Source organism: Bubalus bubalis, chromosome 11 (assembly GCF_019923935.1).
Source record: "Bubalus bubalis isolate 160015118507 breed Murrah chromosome 11, NDDB_SH_1, whole genome shotgun sequence".
NCBI classification, from domain to species: domain Eukaryota; kingdom Metazoa; phylum Chordata; class Mammalia; order Artiodactyla; family Bovidae; genus Bubalus; species Bubalus bubalis.
The window spans coordinates 76,516,221-76,534,017 of record NC_059167.1 but is presented as its reverse complement, the minus strand read 5'-3'; the positions used below and the strand labels follow the sequence as shown (position 1 = coordinate 76,534,017).

General features: G+C 39.7%; 1 protein-coding gene and 1 pseudogene across 1 annotated transcript; both read left to right on the top strand.

The window, feature by feature from the left end:
• The first annotated feature begins 11,214 nt into the window (after nt 1–11,214).
• LOC102390820 (olfactory receptor 11H6-like) lies at nt 11,215–12,159 on the top strand. Its single transcript, XM_006048389.3, has one exon. It carries the CDS (start codon nt 11,215–11,217, stop codon nt 12,157–12,159), a length of 945 nt encoding a protein of 314 aa, XP_006048451.3.
• A 1,365-nt stretch (nt 12,160–13,524) lies between these two features.
• LOC102390479 lies at nt 13,525–15,310 on the top strand (annotated as a pseudogene).
• Nucleotides 15,311–17,797: the final 2,487 nt, after the last annotated feature.

The window sequence follows — 17,797 nt, the reverse complement described above, 5'->3', positions numbered from 1 at the left end:
TCACAATAAACTGTGGAAAATTCTGAAAGAAATGGGAATACCAGACCACCTGACCTGCCTCTTGAGAAACCTATATGCAGGTCAGGAAGCAACAGTTAGAAATGGACATGGGACAACAGACTGGTTCCAAATAGGAAAAGGAGTATGTCAAGGCTGTATATTGTCACCCTGCTTATTTAACTTATATGCTGAGTACATCATGAGAAATGCTGGACTGGAAGAAACACAAGCTAGAATCAAGATTGCCAGGAAAAATATCAATAACCTCAGATATGCAGAGGACACCACCCTTATGGCAGAAAGTGAAGAGGAACTCAAAAGCCTCTTGATGAAAGTGAAAGTGGAGAGTGAAAAAGTTGGCTTAAAGCTCAACATTCAGAAAATGAAGATCATGGCATCCGGTCGCATCACTTCATGGGAGATAGATGGGGAAACAGTGGAAACAGTATCAGACTTTATTTTTCTGGGCTCCAAAATCACTGCAGATGGTGACTGCAGCCATGAAATTAGAAGACGCTTACTCCTTGGAAGAAAAGTTATGACCAACCTAGATAACATATTCAAAAGCAGAGACATTACTTTGCCAACAAAGGTCCGTCTAGTCAAGGCTATGGTTTTTCCTGTGGTCATGTATGGATGTGAGAGTTGGACTGTGAAGAAGGCTGAGCGCCGAACAATTGATGCTTTTGAACTGTGGTGTTGGAGAAGACTCTTGAGAGTCCCTTGGACTGCAAGGAGATCCAACCAGTCCATTCTGAAGGAGATCAGCCCTGGGATTTCTTTGGAAGGAATGATGCTAAAGCTGAAACTCCAGTACTTTGGCCACCTCATGCGAAGAGTTGACTCATTGGAAAAGACTCTGATGCTGGGAGGGATTGGGGGCAGGAGGAGAAGGGGACAACAGAGGATGAGATGGCTGGATGGCATCACTGACTCGATGGACATGAGTCTGAGTGAGGTCCGGGATTGGTGATGGATAGGGAGGCCTGGCGTGCTGCGATTCCTGGGGTCGCAAAGAGTCGGACACGACTGAGCGACTGAACTGAACTGAACTGAATATTCCACTGCTGGACGTACCACAGTTCATCTGTTCACCTGGGGAAGGGCATCTCAGTTGCTTCCAGGTTTTGGCAATAATGACTAAAGCTGCTATAAACATGTGCATGCAGATTTTTCTATGGACATTTTAAAACTCCTTTGGGTAAATACGAAGGAATGCTGTTGCTGGATCATATGGTTAGCATATGCTTAGTTTTGTAAGAAACCTCGGAATAGTCTGCTGAAGTGGCTGTACCATTTTGTATTCCCCCATTTTGCATTCCCAACCAGCAATGTGTGAGAATTCCTGTTGTTCCACATCCTCTCCAGCATTGATCTTATCATGTTCTGGATTCTGACCATTCTAATGGGGATGTAGTAGTATCTACTTATTATTTTAATTTATATTTCTTTGATGACATATGATGTGAAACATCCTTTAGTATGCTTATTTCCTATCTGTGTCTTCTTTGGTAAAGTGTCTATTTAGCTATTTAGGCCATTTGTTTGATTTGTTTTCTTGTTGCATTTAAAAATTAATTTAAAATTTTATTTTTATTGAGATATAGTTGATTTATAATATTGTATTAGTTTCAGATACATAATATAGTGATTCAGAGTTTTTAGGGATTGCATTCCACTTAAAGTTATCATAAAATATTGGTTATATCCCATGTGTGTGCATACTATGTTGCTTCAGTCGTGTCCAACTCCTGCAACCCCATGGGCTGCAGGCTGCCAGTCTCCTCTGCCCATGAGATTCTTCAGGCAAGAATACTGGAGTGGGTTGCTGTGCCCTCCTCCAGGCACTTATTTTTACTTCTTCCAGTGCCTCCAGTGCCTCCTCCAGGCACTCCAGAACTTATTTGAGTTTAAAATGGGTCCTAAAGCAGCAGACACAACTTGAAACATCAACAGATTTGGTCCAGGAACTGCTAACAGATGTATAGTGCCATGGGACTTCAAGAAGTTTTGCAAAGGAGATGAGAGCCTTGAAGATGAGGGGCACAGTGGCTGGCCAATGCAAGTTGACAGCGACCAACTGAGAGGATTATTGAAGCTGATTCTCTTACAACTACAAGAGAAGTTGCCAAAGAACTTAGAGTCAGCCATTCTTTGGTCTTTTCGCATTTGAAGCTAATTGGAAAGGTGAAAAAACTCATAAGTGGGTGCCTCATGAGCTGATCATGCATCAAAAAAATTGTTTTGAAGTGTCATCTCTTATTCTTTGCAAAAACAATGGACCATTTCTTGATCAGATTGTGATGTGTGATGAAAAGTGGATTTAATATGACAACCAGCAAGACCAGCTCAGTAGTTAGACCAAAAGAAGATCCAAAGCACTTTCAAAAGCCAAGCTTATACCAAAAAAAAGTCATGGTCAGCCACTGTTTGGTGGTCTGCTGCCTGTCTGATCTACTACAGCTTTCTGAAACTTGGTGAAACCATTTCATCTGAGAAGTATGCTTGGCAAATCAGTGAGATGCACTGAAAACAGCAATGCCTGCAGCCGATATTGGTCAACAGGATGAGCCCAATTCTCCATGACAATGCCCGACCACATGTCCCACAACCAATGCTTCAAAAGTTGAATGAACTGGGCTACGAAGTTTTGCATCATCTGCCATATTCACCTGACCTCCTGCCAACTGACTACCACCTTTTCAAGCACCTCGAGAACTTTTTGCAGGGAAAATGCTTCCAAAACTAGCAGGAGGCAGAAAATGCTTTCCAAGAGTTCACTGAGTCCTGAAGCATGGATTTTTATGCGATAGAAATAAACCAACTTATTTCTCATTGGCAAAAATGTTGACTGTAATGGTTCCTATTTTGATTAATAAAGATGTGTTTGAGCCTACAGTTATTAATTAATAATTTTATTTTTATTGAAGTATAGTTGATTTGTGATATTTTATTAGTTTTAGATGTGTAATAAAGTGATTCAGAGTTTTTAGGGATTGCATTCCACTTAAAGTTATTATAGAATATTGACTATATTCCCTGTGTGTGCATGCTATGTTTCCTACTCCTGTGACCTCCTGTGACTCCACGCTCCTCTGTCTATGGGATTCTCCAGGCAAAAATACTGCAGTGGGTTGCTGTCCCCTCTTCCCGGGGATCTTCCCGACCCAGGAATTGAATCCAGGCCTCTTACATCTCCTGCAATGGCAGGTAGTTTCTTTAACACTAGAGCCACCTGGAAAGCCCATATTCCCTGTACTGCACAATATATCCTTGTAACACATTTATTTTATATATAGAGTTTATACTTGTGTCTTGTGTCTTTTTGAATCAGGGTTTTCATTTTTTTGTATGTTTATTTGGGAGTGGAAATACTAGATCATAGGATAGTTCTATTTTTTGTTTTTTGAGGAACCTCCATAGTTTTCCATATGGCTATACCAATTTACATTTCCACCAAAAGCGTACAAGTTACCTTTTTCTCCACATCCTTGAAAACTTTTGTTATTTGTGTTCATTTGATAATAGCCATCTGACAGGTATGAGGTGATATCTTATTTTGTTTTTGATTTGCATGTCTCTGATAATTAGTTGAAATCACTTCTTGATTTCAAACTATATTACATAGCTATAGTAATGAAAACAGTATGGTTTTGGTATAAAAACAGATACACAGATCAGTGGAACACAACAGAGAGCCCAGAAACAAATCCACAAGTATATGATCAATTAATTTATGGGAAAGGCGGCAAGAGTATACAATAGGGAAAGCATAGTCTCTTCCATAAATAGTGTTGAAAAACTGGATAGCCACATGCAATAGAATGAAACTGGACCACTGTCTTACACGATAAACAAAAATTAATTAAAAATGGATTAAAGACTTGAATGTAAGACCAGAAATCATAAAGCCTGTAGAAGAAAACATAGGCAATAGGCCTCTTGACATCAGTCTTCATAATGATTTTTGGCACCAAAAGCAAAGGCAATAAAATCTCAAACTAAAACGCTTCTGCCCAGTGAAGGAGCCATCAGCAAAAGAAAAAGGCAACATATACTGAATGGGAGAAAGTATTTGCAAATCATATATCTGATAAGTGGCTAATATTCCAAAGTAGATAAAGAACCCATGTAACTGAATAGCAAAAAAAAAAAAAAAAAAAAAAAAAAAGAAAGAAAGAAAAAAGAGAAAAGTAATTCCATTAAAAAGGGGCATAAGATCTAAATCTAAATGTACTTTTTTTTGGGGTTGCTTGAATCATTTTTATTAAAATAGAAATGAGATAAAGATGCCCATGGTCTTCAAAGTGTCATTATTATTATTATTCAACATGAAAGTTCCAAAACATTTGCAGTAACACAAGTAAATAAACAATATTGATGAAAGACATGATATAGTAAATAGACATTTTTCCAAAGAACACATATAAATGACCAACAGGTACATGAAAAGATGCTCAACATCATTAATCATTAGGGAAGTTACAATCATAACCACAATGAGACAATTCACACTTGTTAGAATGACTATTATAAAAAGGACAAGAAATAACAAGTGTTGACAAGGATGGGAAAAAAATGGAATCTTTATGCAAATTGGTGCAGCCACCTCAGAAACAGTGTGAAAGTCTTCAAAAAACTAAAAAAGCACTACTACATAATCCAGAAATTTCACTTCTGGGAATATATCCAAAGGAAATGAAAGCACTAATTAGAAAAGATATACACCCACATGTCATTGGAGCATTATTTACAATAGCCAACTTATAGAAACCATTTAAGTGTTTATCAACATATGAATGGATAAAGAAGATGTTTATATACATGTATATATAATGGAATATTATTCAGCCATAGGAAGAATGAAGTCTTGCTGTTTTCAACAACATGGACTGACCTTGAGGGCACTATGCTGAATGAAATAAGTCAGACAGAGAAAGACAAATATTACCTCATTTATATGTGGGACCTAAAAACCCCCAAAACACCCACCCCCTGTCCCGAACCAAGCTCATAGATACAGAGAACAGATCAGTGGTTGCCAGAGGTTTGAGGTGGGGTGGTGAGAAGGGTAAAGAGAGTCAAAAGGTACAAACTTCCAGTAATAAAATAAGTCCTGGGTAGGTAATATATAGCATGGTGACTTAGGTAAGAATACTTACTGCATATCTGAAAATTTTTGAAGAGAATAGATTGCCGGGAGCCGGCGAGAGACATTCCACTCGTGACAAAGGTCATGAGGAAGGAGGCTCGGCATACGCAAAGGCGGGATCGAGCCTCGGGAGTGCCCCCGGATATTCTCGAGCATCTACCCCCAAAAAACCAGAGTCTGCCTACTTTATTGCTTTGTGCTCTCACCTCTGACTTTACTGGGGGCTGTCCCCCACCACCCTCTCGCTCTCTCTGTCAAAGAGTTAACTTACAGCTCCAATTAATAAAGTTCCTGGGCTATTAGGAGTGTTTAAATCCAAACCCCTCAGATGGCTCTCTAACTCGCCTGACAAGTTTACCCGGACACCTACAGCTATGCATACGATTGTTTACAGTCTCCCAGCCTCCAGAAGCACGGGAAGCTTAAGATATTCAAATAGCTTAGAGCCTCTCAGAGAATTAGAAACTGTCAGAATAAAACTAGTAAAAGATTTCATTGATGAGCCAATGTTTGTTGCCAAGTTTTCACATCCCCTGAATTGTATCCTTGAATGTGTATTAATTAATATAGTTGGTATGTAGAAAAAATAAGTAGTGGCCTTAGTGTTAGTAACTTTAGACCCTTAAGGTAGTAAATTCTTTCCTTTGTAAACCCATTACACATCCACCCTATAGGAACGTAATCTTATCTTCGGAAGATGGCGCCAAACCTTAAAATAATTACTCTTAGAGAAAATAAGTCTTTGTTGATAAGTCCTTGTCAAGAGTCATAAAATGTTAATAGGCCTCTGGCCAGAAGATGATGTAAATCACCTAAACCATTTGTATACGATAAATTTACAGGAAAGAAACCCTGGTTTTTGATAAGCATCAAAGACTGCTGACTTCGCATCCCCTATTATCCTCTATGTGTAACTTAGGGTATAAAAGCCCCTGTTGAAAATAAAGCTATGGGCCTTGCTCACCAACGCTTGGTCTCCCCATGTCATTCTTCCCTTTAACTTCCAGCTGAGTGTCCATCTGGAGCGCGGATATCCTCTGCGACCATTTATTTGCCTGGGCTTCTAAGACCCACTCGAGAAGGTGTCTAAGGTGGGGCACCTTCCGCTATTCGAGAGGGCGCCTGCGGCCTCCGTGGTCAGAGCTAACCTGGTGTCACGGGTTATATTGATTTTCCGCGTAAACCAAGCCACTCAGCTTCTTTTCTCCACTGAATTTTCCTACTGAGCTATCCTCATTCTATTACTCTTTATTATCTCTAATTAACATTTGAATAGGTCGCCTAGCTGTCTCTCCTTCGAATACCCTGGATCAGCCGGGGCTGGACCTCGGCAATAGATCTTAAAAATTTTTCATGACAAGAAAACATTTTATAAAAAGGAACACATTTGAATCAGTTCTTTTTTTAAATATAAATTTATTTGTTTTTATTGGAGGCTAATTAGTTTACAATATTGTATCGGTTTTGCCATACATCAGCATGAATCCGCCACGGGTGTACACGTGTTCCCCATCCTGAACCCCCCTCCCACCTCCCTCCCCACACCATCCCTCTGGGTCAGTTCTAATGAGGTGGATGAACCTAGAGCCTTTTATACAGAGTGCAGTAAGAAAGAGAAAGATAAATATTGTACACTAATGCATATATATGAAATCTAGAAAGATGATACTGATGAATTTATTTACAAGGCGGCAATGGAGAAACATAGAGAACAGACTTTTGGACACAGGGAGAGGGGAGGAGAGGGTGATATGTATGGAGAGAGTAACACGGAAACTTACATTACCATATGTAAAGTAGATAACCAATGGGGATTTGCTGTATGTCTCAGGGAACTCAAACAGGGGCTCTGTATCAACCTAGAAGGGTGGGATGGGGAGGGAGATGGGAGGGAGGTTCAAGAGGGAGGGGACATATGTACACCAATGGCTGATTCATGTTGAGGTTTGACAGAAAACAAAATTCTATAAAGCAATTATCCTTCAATTAAAAAATAAATTAAAAAACTTTTATAACTATATACAGTGATGGATATTAAGTAGACATTGTGGCAATTATTTTGTAATACACATAACTATTAAACCATTATAGTGTACTGAAATTAATATAGTATTATATGTCAATTATACTTCAATGAAAAAGAAAAGAAAGGGGTCCAAAAGTTTGAGTCATTTCTCTCAGGAATGCTTTATCTAAAAGAAGGAAGAAAATTTCACAAATTATGCCAACTTTTAGGAACACCTGCTGAGCACAGCTTGAAATACTATAAAGGGCTAGATGGGGAGGTATCTTCTAGAAATTTGGCATCTCACCACTTGCACCATTGTCTCTGTTTCTGGGTCCTGTTCAACATGAAATATTTACTTACCAGTATCATGCTAGACACCACCCTTATGGCAGAAAGTGAAGAGGAACTAAAAAGCCTCTTGATGAAAGTGAAAGTGGAGAGTGAAAAAGTTGGCATAAAGCTCAACATTCAGAAAACGAAGATCATGGTGTCTGGTCCCATCACTTCATGGGAAATAGATGGGGAAACAGTGGAAACAGTGTCAGACTTTATTTTTCTGGGCTCCAAAACCACTGCAGATGGTGACTGCGGCCATGAAATTAAAAGACGCTTACTCCTTGGAAGGAAAGTTATGACCAACCTAGATAGCATATTCAAAAGCAGAGACATTACTTTGCCAACAAAGGTTCGTCTAGTCAAGGCTATGGTTTTTCCTGTGGTCATGTATGTATGTGAGAGGTGGACTGTGAAGAAGGCTGAGTGCCGAAGAATTGATGCTTTTGAAGTGTGGTGTTGGAGAAGACTCTTGAGAGTCCCTTGGACTGCAAGGAGATCCAACCAGTCCATTCTGAAGGAGATCAGCCCTGGATATTCATTGGAAGGACTGATGGTAAAGCTGAAACTCCAGTACTTTGGCCACCTCATGCGAAGAGTTGACTCATTGGAAAAGACTCTGATGTTGGGAGGGATTGGGGGCAAGAGGAGAAGGGGACAACAGAGGATGAGATGGCTGGATGGCATCACTGACTCAATGGACATGAGTCTGGGTGAACTCTGGGAGTTGGTGATGGACAGGGAGGCCTGGTGTGCTGCACTTCATGGGGTCGCAAAGAGTCGGACATGACTGAGCGACTGATCTGATCTGATCATGCTAGAAGCACAAAGGTGGCCCAGGAGAGAAAACCTTTCACCAAAAAAAGGGAATAATCCTTTTCAAACTATTGAGTAAGTCAATAGGAAAGAGAACAAGAACTCGGATGACATAACTCTGATATTGACAAATAGGAATTTCAAACTTTCAAACAGCTTCAAAAATGAATTAAAGAAATGTAAAGGAATAAGATAAACACAAACCTTGTGTTTAAGCTAGTGTTGCTGCAGTGTTTGCACCATCATGAGAGTAGCCTGTCCTTAGGACAAAATAAACATCTGCTCTAAAAATAGCATGAGATGATCCCTCACCACTGGAGAAACTGGGTCTCAAAGGCCCCAATTAACAGACTCCTGAGAGAAGGGAGTATTTGGAATATTATTGACAATCTTTCCTCATAAATTATCACTTTTGGAATTCATAGAAGACTATAAGCCTTTGGAGGAATATAGTAGGTTTCAGAGCAATGTAGACAAGTCTTTCTTGCGCAGCAAATATGGCCAATTTCTCTCCAAACCAGTATCAGTGTCCAGCAAGGTTAACTCCCTCTCTGGGCTGTTTGCTCCCAAGCATGGCATGCCCTTCATCTTGCCTGCCTTTTGCTGCAGCAAAAACCGAAGACGAGAAGTCAAACTCATGAATTCTACGAGGAGATGGGTTCAGAAGAGGTACAAGTATAAGACAATTCTAAGTGTGCTTTTTAGCTCTGCCTTCTTTTGTGTGACCGTAAAAATAGTGACACTTCAAGATATATGAATTAATGTAAAGAGACTCATCCTTACAACTAAGAGGGCTGGGAAACAGGGAAATGAGAGAGCTGAAGATGAGGAAGGAACCTCAACCATATGTAAATTTTGTCCTTATTAATCAAGGAGTTGTACCCAGTCAGAACCTTTGGGGGGAAAAAAGTTGTTAGCAAAGTAACATCTGGAAATAACTGGCAAAGCAGTAAGGAGAAGCCCTCCCTGTACTTAAGCCCTCCCTGTTTTTAGCTGTGTTTGGCTCTGCCACAGAGCCTATGGTCTCTGCTGCAAGGAGGAAGAGCAAGGCGATGATTGAGCAATCCAGGTTGGTGAGTTCACTCCCACATGGTTTCTAAAGCCATTGGAATCCTCCTACACATTAGCACCAAATACTTCTTGCTATTTCCACCCTTTTCTGAAGGTTACTTTGGCTTCTGGGTAACTCTCAATTCCTGCTTCACAGCATTGCTCTGCCATATATGATCTATTCACAGACTGAAGAGGAACCTTGCAGTGTGATATGAAAAATTCTGAATTTCTCTGATGCACTGTGTCACTAATTGCAATCATCAAGATTATTCTTAAAGCTCTAACTTTATGTGATATGGAAAGTAATCAGTGTTATAACTAATGCTAATGCTAAGTCACTTTAGTCGTGTCCGACTCTGCGCGACCCCATAGACGGCAGCCCACTAGGCTCCCCCGTTCCTGGGATTCTCCAGGCAAAAACACTGGAGTGGGTTGCCATTTCCTTCTCCAATGCATGAAAGTGAAAAGTGAAAGTGAATTCGCTCAGTCGTGTCCGACTCTTAGCGACCCCATGGACTGCAGCCTACCAGGCTCCTCCATCCATGGGATTTTCCAGGCAAGAGTACTGGAGTGGGGTGCCATTGCCTTCTAATACATTAATAAACATTCTTAGCTGGAAAACTTTTATTAAAAGTGTCTGGGTCTGTATTCTGTCTGTATATTTTTCTGAATAAGCATCATGATTCAGTCATGTCACTTCTGGTCATTTTGGCGCAAATAATAACTGACCCTCACTAACAGAGGGGATTCAGAAAACAAATGAATATTGCCAAATTACTGACAATAGCATTGTAAGTATTTGTTATTTTCTGAAACTGTCCCTAAACCAGAATAGGGGACTTTCTAGGAATTCTGACACCTCAGCCAAAAACCTCAAAAATCTTTAAGTGATATACCAGATACATTGCTCACGTGAAAAAAAAAAAGTTGTAAATAGAGTTTTAACTTAGACCAAAGTTTTAAAGAAATATTTTAATTCAATAGGTAAAAGATGAGACCAGATGGAAGTCTTTATGTAGGTATCTGGACTTCAAACTTTTCTTGAACTACAAACAATGATGAATACTGAAGAAAGGATAGCACATTTGACTTTTTTTTGTCTTGGTTATGAGATTGTGTTAAGATGTCAACACTTATAGTTGCAACACTGATCCAAAATAAAAATGAAATGCATTAATATTTCAATGTCTTATGTTACCTTTTACTCTCTCTTCCAATTCCTATCATTTGTGTCTGTAATTTCAAAGATCTGAGTAATTTAAATTCTGTGTCTAATATTAAGAATCTTTTATATTTTATTCTGGACTTCCCTGGTGGCTCAGATGGTAAAGCGTCTGTCTACGATGTGGGAGACCCGGGTTCAATCCCTGGGTTGGGAAGATCCCTTGGAGAAGGAAATGGCAATCCACTCCAGTACTATTGCCTGGAAAATCCCATGGACCGAGGAGCCCGGTAGGCTACAGTCCATGGGGTCGCAAAGAGTCAGACATGACTGAGCAACTTCATGTTCATATTTTATTCTATAGTTAAAAATACATGGTTACCATACTTACTTACATTTGTAAGTATTGTCACTAACCTGAAAGCTGCTTATTGCATAAGATCCTGTCATTGCTGTATCTGAGAAAATACTGAAAGAGGAATGAGAAAGTCCAAAATTCAAAGTCAGATCATATCAAGCATTCTTAAAGTTTGACAGTCTTCAGTAGTATAGTTAGGTTATTACTTATATAATAAAATAATAGGATCTTGAGGGCTTTAGAAGCTTATTAAGAGGAAATATTCCTGAGGATTGAAGAATAAAGTCATCTTTGTGATTGTAATTTTTTTTCTCTTCACCCTTTAGAAAGCCATGAATGTGTCAGGAGTCAACACGGTGACTGAATTCATACTTCTGAGTTTTCCCTGCTCTAGAGAGGTTCAAGTCCTCCTCTTTGTGCTCTTCTCTGTGTCCTACATCCTGACCCTAATGGGGAATGGGGCCATTGTCTTTGCAGTGAAGCTGGATCACAGACTCCACACTCCCATGTACACTCTGTTGGCCAACTTCTCGTTCCTGGAGATGTGTTACATCAACACCACTGTCCCCAATATGTTAAGGAACTTCCTATCTGAGACCAAAACCATCTCTTTCACTGCCTGCTTCCTACAGTTCTACTTCTTCTTCTCTGTGGGCACCACCGAGACCTTCTTACTGCCCCTCATGGCTTTTGATCGATACTTGGCCATCTGCCGACCTCTCCACTATCCTACCATCATGAGCAGCCGTCTCTGCATGAAGTTGGTGGGCCTCTGCTGGGTAACAGCCTTCCTCTGCTATCCAGTCCCTATCTATTTCATCACACAACTCCCCTTTTGTGGCCCCAATACCATTGACCATTTTGTCTGTGACCCTGGTCCCCTTCTGGCCCTGTCCTGCATCCCTGCCCCTGGAATTGAGCTTTCCTGTTCTATATTGAGCTCTCTTATTATCTTTATCACCTTCTTTTTCATTCTTGGGTCTTACACCCTGGTTCTCAGAGCAGTGTTGCGTGTCCCTTCAGCCTCTGGCAGACATAAGGCCTTCTCCACCTGTGGTTCCCACTTGGTAGTTGTGTCATTGTTTTATGGAACCCTCATGGTCATGTACCTCAGCCCAACCTCTGGAAATCCAGCTGGGATACAGAAGATTGTAACCTTGTTCTACTCCTCCTTGACTCCACTTGTAAATCCACTGATCTACAGTCTCCGGAACAAGGACATGAAAGCTGCATTGAGAAAAATTCAGAAGTGCACAAAAATTAGTCAAAGTGAGTGAGAGACCATGAGTGGATCAAGATCAGAATGATTATTTTTACTCACTTCTACTCCCTATTTAAAAATAGGTCTTTATTCATTTGTACCTAGAGATGCAGACTTAAAATGATCTATTGCTGCCTATCCAATAATAAAATTAGTACACTAAACTAAATCAGGCCTTGTTGCTAACTCAGATTTAGTGGATGGTAATTTGAATTAAATGTCCTGGATGTCTGGGCATTAGACTCTTCTAACCTCGTCTCTAGGAAGCACTTGCGCTCTCATTGGTGACGACCTACCTGGTTCCTGACCTCATGAATTTTTGATCTCTATTAAGTGTATCCATTCTTACACTTGATTTTTCTGACCTAAAGATGTCTGTTCTGTCTGTTCTACTCCTGACGAAGAGTAGAGCATTCACACCCTTTTATCCAGAAAGGTGAAAATAGAAAAACTGAGCCAAAATTTTTACTTAATTGACATCCAAAAGATTAATAATGGTCTAAAGCACTATCTCCCAAATCTGTTTCATTATTACTTTGGGAGCTTTTTAAAAGAATAGATTTGCAAGCCTTTTGCCAAATTTCTTAAATGAGAATCTTTAAAGTGGACCCTGGAAATCCTTATTTTAATGTTACTCAAGATATTCTGGTACACCTAAATCATCACCAGTTCACAGACTAATCTTATAGAGTCACTATTTAAAATAAATACGTGACGGGGAAATAAAAATTGATGTTGGTTGGGAAAAGTGTAAAAAATTATGGTGCATACTACAGATGACTCAAACACTCATGACAGTAGCAGTAGAAGTTACTTTTCCTGCCTCTTCTTAAACCCTCCATTTAAAAATAAGAAACAGAGTACATTTTCTTACCTTTTCTAACTGTGCAAGATAATTAATATACCTGGAAATAGGCTTACATTTAAAAAAGATTAGCATATAGTGGCTATACAAATTGGGGTAGTTTCACGTGAAGGAAGATGTTGAGTGCACCACCCAAAAAAGGTAAAGGCAGACAGAGAGCAAAAGACAGTGATATTTAAGATGCTGAAACAAGACAGATGAAGAGGAAACTGATGACAGGTCCAGGTAATTTGACCTGACCATTTAGTCAAAAATGACTTGCGTGGCCGAGAAGGCGGCGCGGCGGATGGCGGCTCGAGAGTAGCACCCGTATTGTGGCCTGCCGGACTGACGTCGTCGCTTGAGGAGCGAGCTGGAGACGTGGGACATATGGATTTGGGATGTGGATTAACTTGAAAAGCCACTTCAGGGTTATGAAAGTGATTTCTGATGAAACTGGATTGGAATAATTTTCATGATCTTTGTATATTTCTATACATAATATATTTTAAAATTTTGCCTTTGACTTAAAGTGCCATGAGAAAATATGCATACTACAAGATGGTCCTAGCCACCTTCTGGATTTGGGTACTCTTGGATATGTTCCTGCTCCTTTACTTCAGTGAATGCAACAAATGTGATGGAAAAAAAAAGAGAGAGAACTTCCTGCTGGGGATGTTCAAGAGCCAGTACAAATGCCTCATGAAGGTCCTGGAGAAATGGGGAAACCAGTCGTCATTCCTAAAGAGGATCAAGAAAAGATGAAAGAGATGTTTAAAGTCAATCAGTTCAATTTAATGGCAAGTGAGATGATTGAACTCAACAGATCTTTACCAGATGTTAGGTTAGAAGGGTGTAAAACAAAGGTGTATCCAGATAACCTTCCTACAACCAGTGTGGTGATTGTTTTCCGTAAATGAGGGTTGGAGCACACTTCTACAAACTCTTCATAGCATCATTAATCGCTTACCAAGACACATGCTAGAAGAAATTGTTCTAGTAGATGATGCCAGTGAAAGAGACTTTTTGAAAAGACCTCTTGAGAGTTATATGAAAAAATTAAAAGTACCTGTTCACATCATTCGAATGGAGCAACATTCTGGATTGATCAGAGCTAAGTTAAGAGGCGCTGCTGTGTCTCAAGGCAAAGTGATCACCTTTTTAGATGTGCACTGGGAGTGCACAGTGGGGTGGCTGGAGCCTCTCGTAGCCAGGATCAAACACGACAGGAAGACAGTGGCCTGTCCTATCACAGATGTGATCAGTGATGATACTTTTGAGTACATGGCAGGTTCTGACATGACCTATGGTAGACTCAACTGGAAGCTCCACTTTTCGCTGGTATCCCATTCCCCAAAGAGAAATGGACAGAAGGAAAGGTGATCAGACTTCCTGTGAGAACACGTACAATAGCAGGGGGTCTTTTTTCTATAGACAGAGATTAGTTTCAGGAAATTGGAACATATGATGCTGGAATGGATATTTGGGGAGGAGAAAACCTAGAAATTTCCTTTAGGATTTGGCAGTGTGGAAGAACTTTGGCGATTGTTACTTGCTCACATGTTGGACATGTGTTTTGGAAAGCTATACCCTACACATTTCCAGGAGGAAGAGTATCAATAAAAATAAGAGATGACTTGCAGAAGTGTGGATGGATGAATTCAAGAATTTCTTCTGTATAATTTCTCCAGGTGTTACAAAGGTAGGTTATGGAGCTGTATCATCAAGACTTGGTCTATGGCACAAACTCGAATGCAGACCATTCTCTTTGTACCTAGAGAATATTTATCCTGATTCTCAGATTTCACATCACTATTTCTCTTTGGGAGAGATACGAAATGTGGAAACAAATCAGAGCCTAGATAATATGGCTAGAAAAGAGATTGAAAACGCTGGGATTTAAGTGTCATGGTATGGGAGGTAATCAGGTTTTCTCTTACACTGCCAACAAAGAAATTAGAACAGATGACCTTTGCTTGGATGTCTCCAAACTTAATGACCCAGTCACAATGCTCAAATGCCACCACCTAAAAGGCAACCAGCTTTGGGAGTATGACCCAGTGAAATTGACCTTGTAGCATCTGAAGAGTAACCAGTGCCTGGATAAACCCACAGATGAGGACAGCCTTGTGCCCAGCATCTGAGACTGCAATGGAAGCCGATTCCAGCAGTGGCTTATTTGAAATGTCACCCTTCCAGAAATATTCTGAGACCACATTTTCAAAAAAAAGGAAAACATAAGGATTGACTGGGCTACCTCAGCATATATTTCTGCCACATTCTTAAGTAGCAAAAAAAGGAGAAGTGCTTTCCTTCTACAGGATGTAAGGTTTTTCAGCCATTAAAACTTTAGACTGCCTTCACTTTCACTAGCTCTGAAGGTCTTCCTGTCCAAGGACATGCAACTACATAGTAGCGAGACTGTGCACACTGATGTTTACAAGATTGAAAGAGTGGTTCATCAAGAATCATCATAAAGAATACTCAGACTGAAACAGTCTATGCACTGTGCTTTCCAGAGAGCTGCACCTTTTATGGTTTGCTTGCACATCAGTGATCTCTGCTGAATGTGCTGTCCTAATGAAGAGACGTCTAAGAATTTTTTTCTGATTAGAACTGGTAGCCGGTATATTAAATACTGATATAAAAATAAATGAAAAAGAACTGGAGCCAGATTCAGAAGTATGAAAACATTTTTAAAATTTAAAAAACAAACTATATTAAACAGGATTTAAAGGAATTTAAAACAGAACTATGAGAAGTACAATTTGTTATAGTATAGTATCAAATTTCTATATAGATTTCATATCTCAGTGGGGAAAAATAACTGATTCCATCGACATTCATTCTGTTGTCATTGGAATTGTAGTTTTTAATTGCCTTCGAAAAATGGAGATTTAAAGTTGTGACTGGTCTTACTGAACAAGTTAGATATCTCAACTGTTCTTGGGTCAACCAGCTTACAGGCTTTCCTCTCACACACACAAATTTCTTATTAGAGTTTCAACTTCCTGACTTGATTCAACTGATTATACTTTATACCCAAGATTCATACTACTGTATTACAGATTTGTTTTCACAGCAATAAATCTTCTGTTCTTTGTTTATGATTCCACTCAACAAAAGGCCTGCAGAAGTGATTTGTAATTTGGGTATTTGGAGATGGTATGTTTGATGGTTTTTTGGAAAACATTTTTCACTCCATGTGCAGATGTGCTTCATTGTCAAGTGCATATTTAGATTAGGTTCTTGAATTGTAATGCTGATCTGCTTTTTTTTTTTTTTCAACAAAATCTGACTGAAAAGATTAAAAAAAAAACAATCACTTGGCATCTGGGGTTGATACATTTCATTCATTCATTTAAAGACAATTATTTACCTCCTTATGTGCACTGGTTCCAAATAGCAAAAGGAGTTCTTCAAGGCTGTATATCGTCACCCTGCTTATTTAACTTATATGCAGAGTACATCATGAGAAACGCTGGACTGGAAGAAACACAAGCTGGAATCAAGAAGATTGCCGGGAGAAATACCAATAACCTCAGATATGCAGATGACACCACCCTTATGGCAGAAAGTGAAGAGGAACTAAAAAGCTTCTTGATGAAAGTGAAAGTGGAGAGTGAAAAAGTTGGCTTAAAGCTCAACATTCAGAAAACAAAGATCATGGCGTCCGGTCCCATCACTTCATGGGAAATAGATGGGAAAACAGTGGAAACAGTGTCAGACTTTATTTTTCTGGGCTCCAAAATCAATGCAGATGGTGACTGCAGCCATGAAATTAAAAGACGCTTACTCCTTGGAAGGAAAGTTATGACCAACCTAGATAGCATATTCAAAAGCAGAGACATTACTTTGCCAACAAAGGTTCATCTAGTCAAGGCTATGGTTTTTCCTGTGGTCATGTATCGATGTGAGAGGTGGACTGTTAAGAAGGCTGAGCACCTAAGAATTGATGCTTTTGAACTGTGGTGTTGGAGAAGACTCTTGAGAGTCCCTTGGACTGCAAGGAGATCCAACCAGTCCATTCTGAAGGAGATCAGCCCTGGGATTTCTTTGGAAGGACTGATGCTAAAGCTGAAACTCCAGTACTTTGGCCACTTCATGTGAAGAGTTGACTCATTGGAAAAGACTTTGATGCTGGGAGGGATTGGGGGCAGGAGGAGAAGGGGATGACAGAGGATGAGATAGCTGGATGGCATCACTGACTCAATGGACGTGAGTCTGAGTGAACTCCGGGAGTTGGTGATAGACAGGGAGGCCTGGCGTGCTGCGATTCATGGGGTCGCAAAGAGTCAGACACGACTGAGCAACTGATCTGATCTGATCTGATGTGAACTGGGTTTGTATCAGTGTAGAAGAGCAGGTGCTTACATTCTTGTCAGAGAGACAGATAATAAGCAATTAAAGCTTAATAAGCACACTTGGATAGACAGAAACTTCTTTGACCTGCAAAGAGCATTTTAAAAAACCTAATAGCTAGCATTATGTTAATACTTAATGGTGAGATTGAAAGCTTGTCCCATAAACTCAGAAACAAGGCAAAAATGTCTGTTCTTACCACTTCTATTCAACACTGTATTGGAAGTGTTCGTGCAATCACACAAAGAAAAGAAATAAATGGCATCTACATTGATAGAAGTACATTGTTTTCCATTGGCTATGAAATGATAATCTAAATAGAAAATTCAATGAAATCTACAAAAAGGCTACTAGAATTAATAAATGAGTGTAAACTATAAACTTCAATGAAACAGAGTTAGGCAACCAGAAAGGAAACTTTCTTGCCCTGCCACGGTAGTAGAGCCCA

Bases quoted from the DNA above. Each gene is read 5' to 3' on its own strand.
- LOC102390820 (XM_006048389.3), top strand. From the start codon at position 11,215: ATGAATGTGTCAGGAGTCAACACGGTGACTGAATTCATACTTCTGAGT.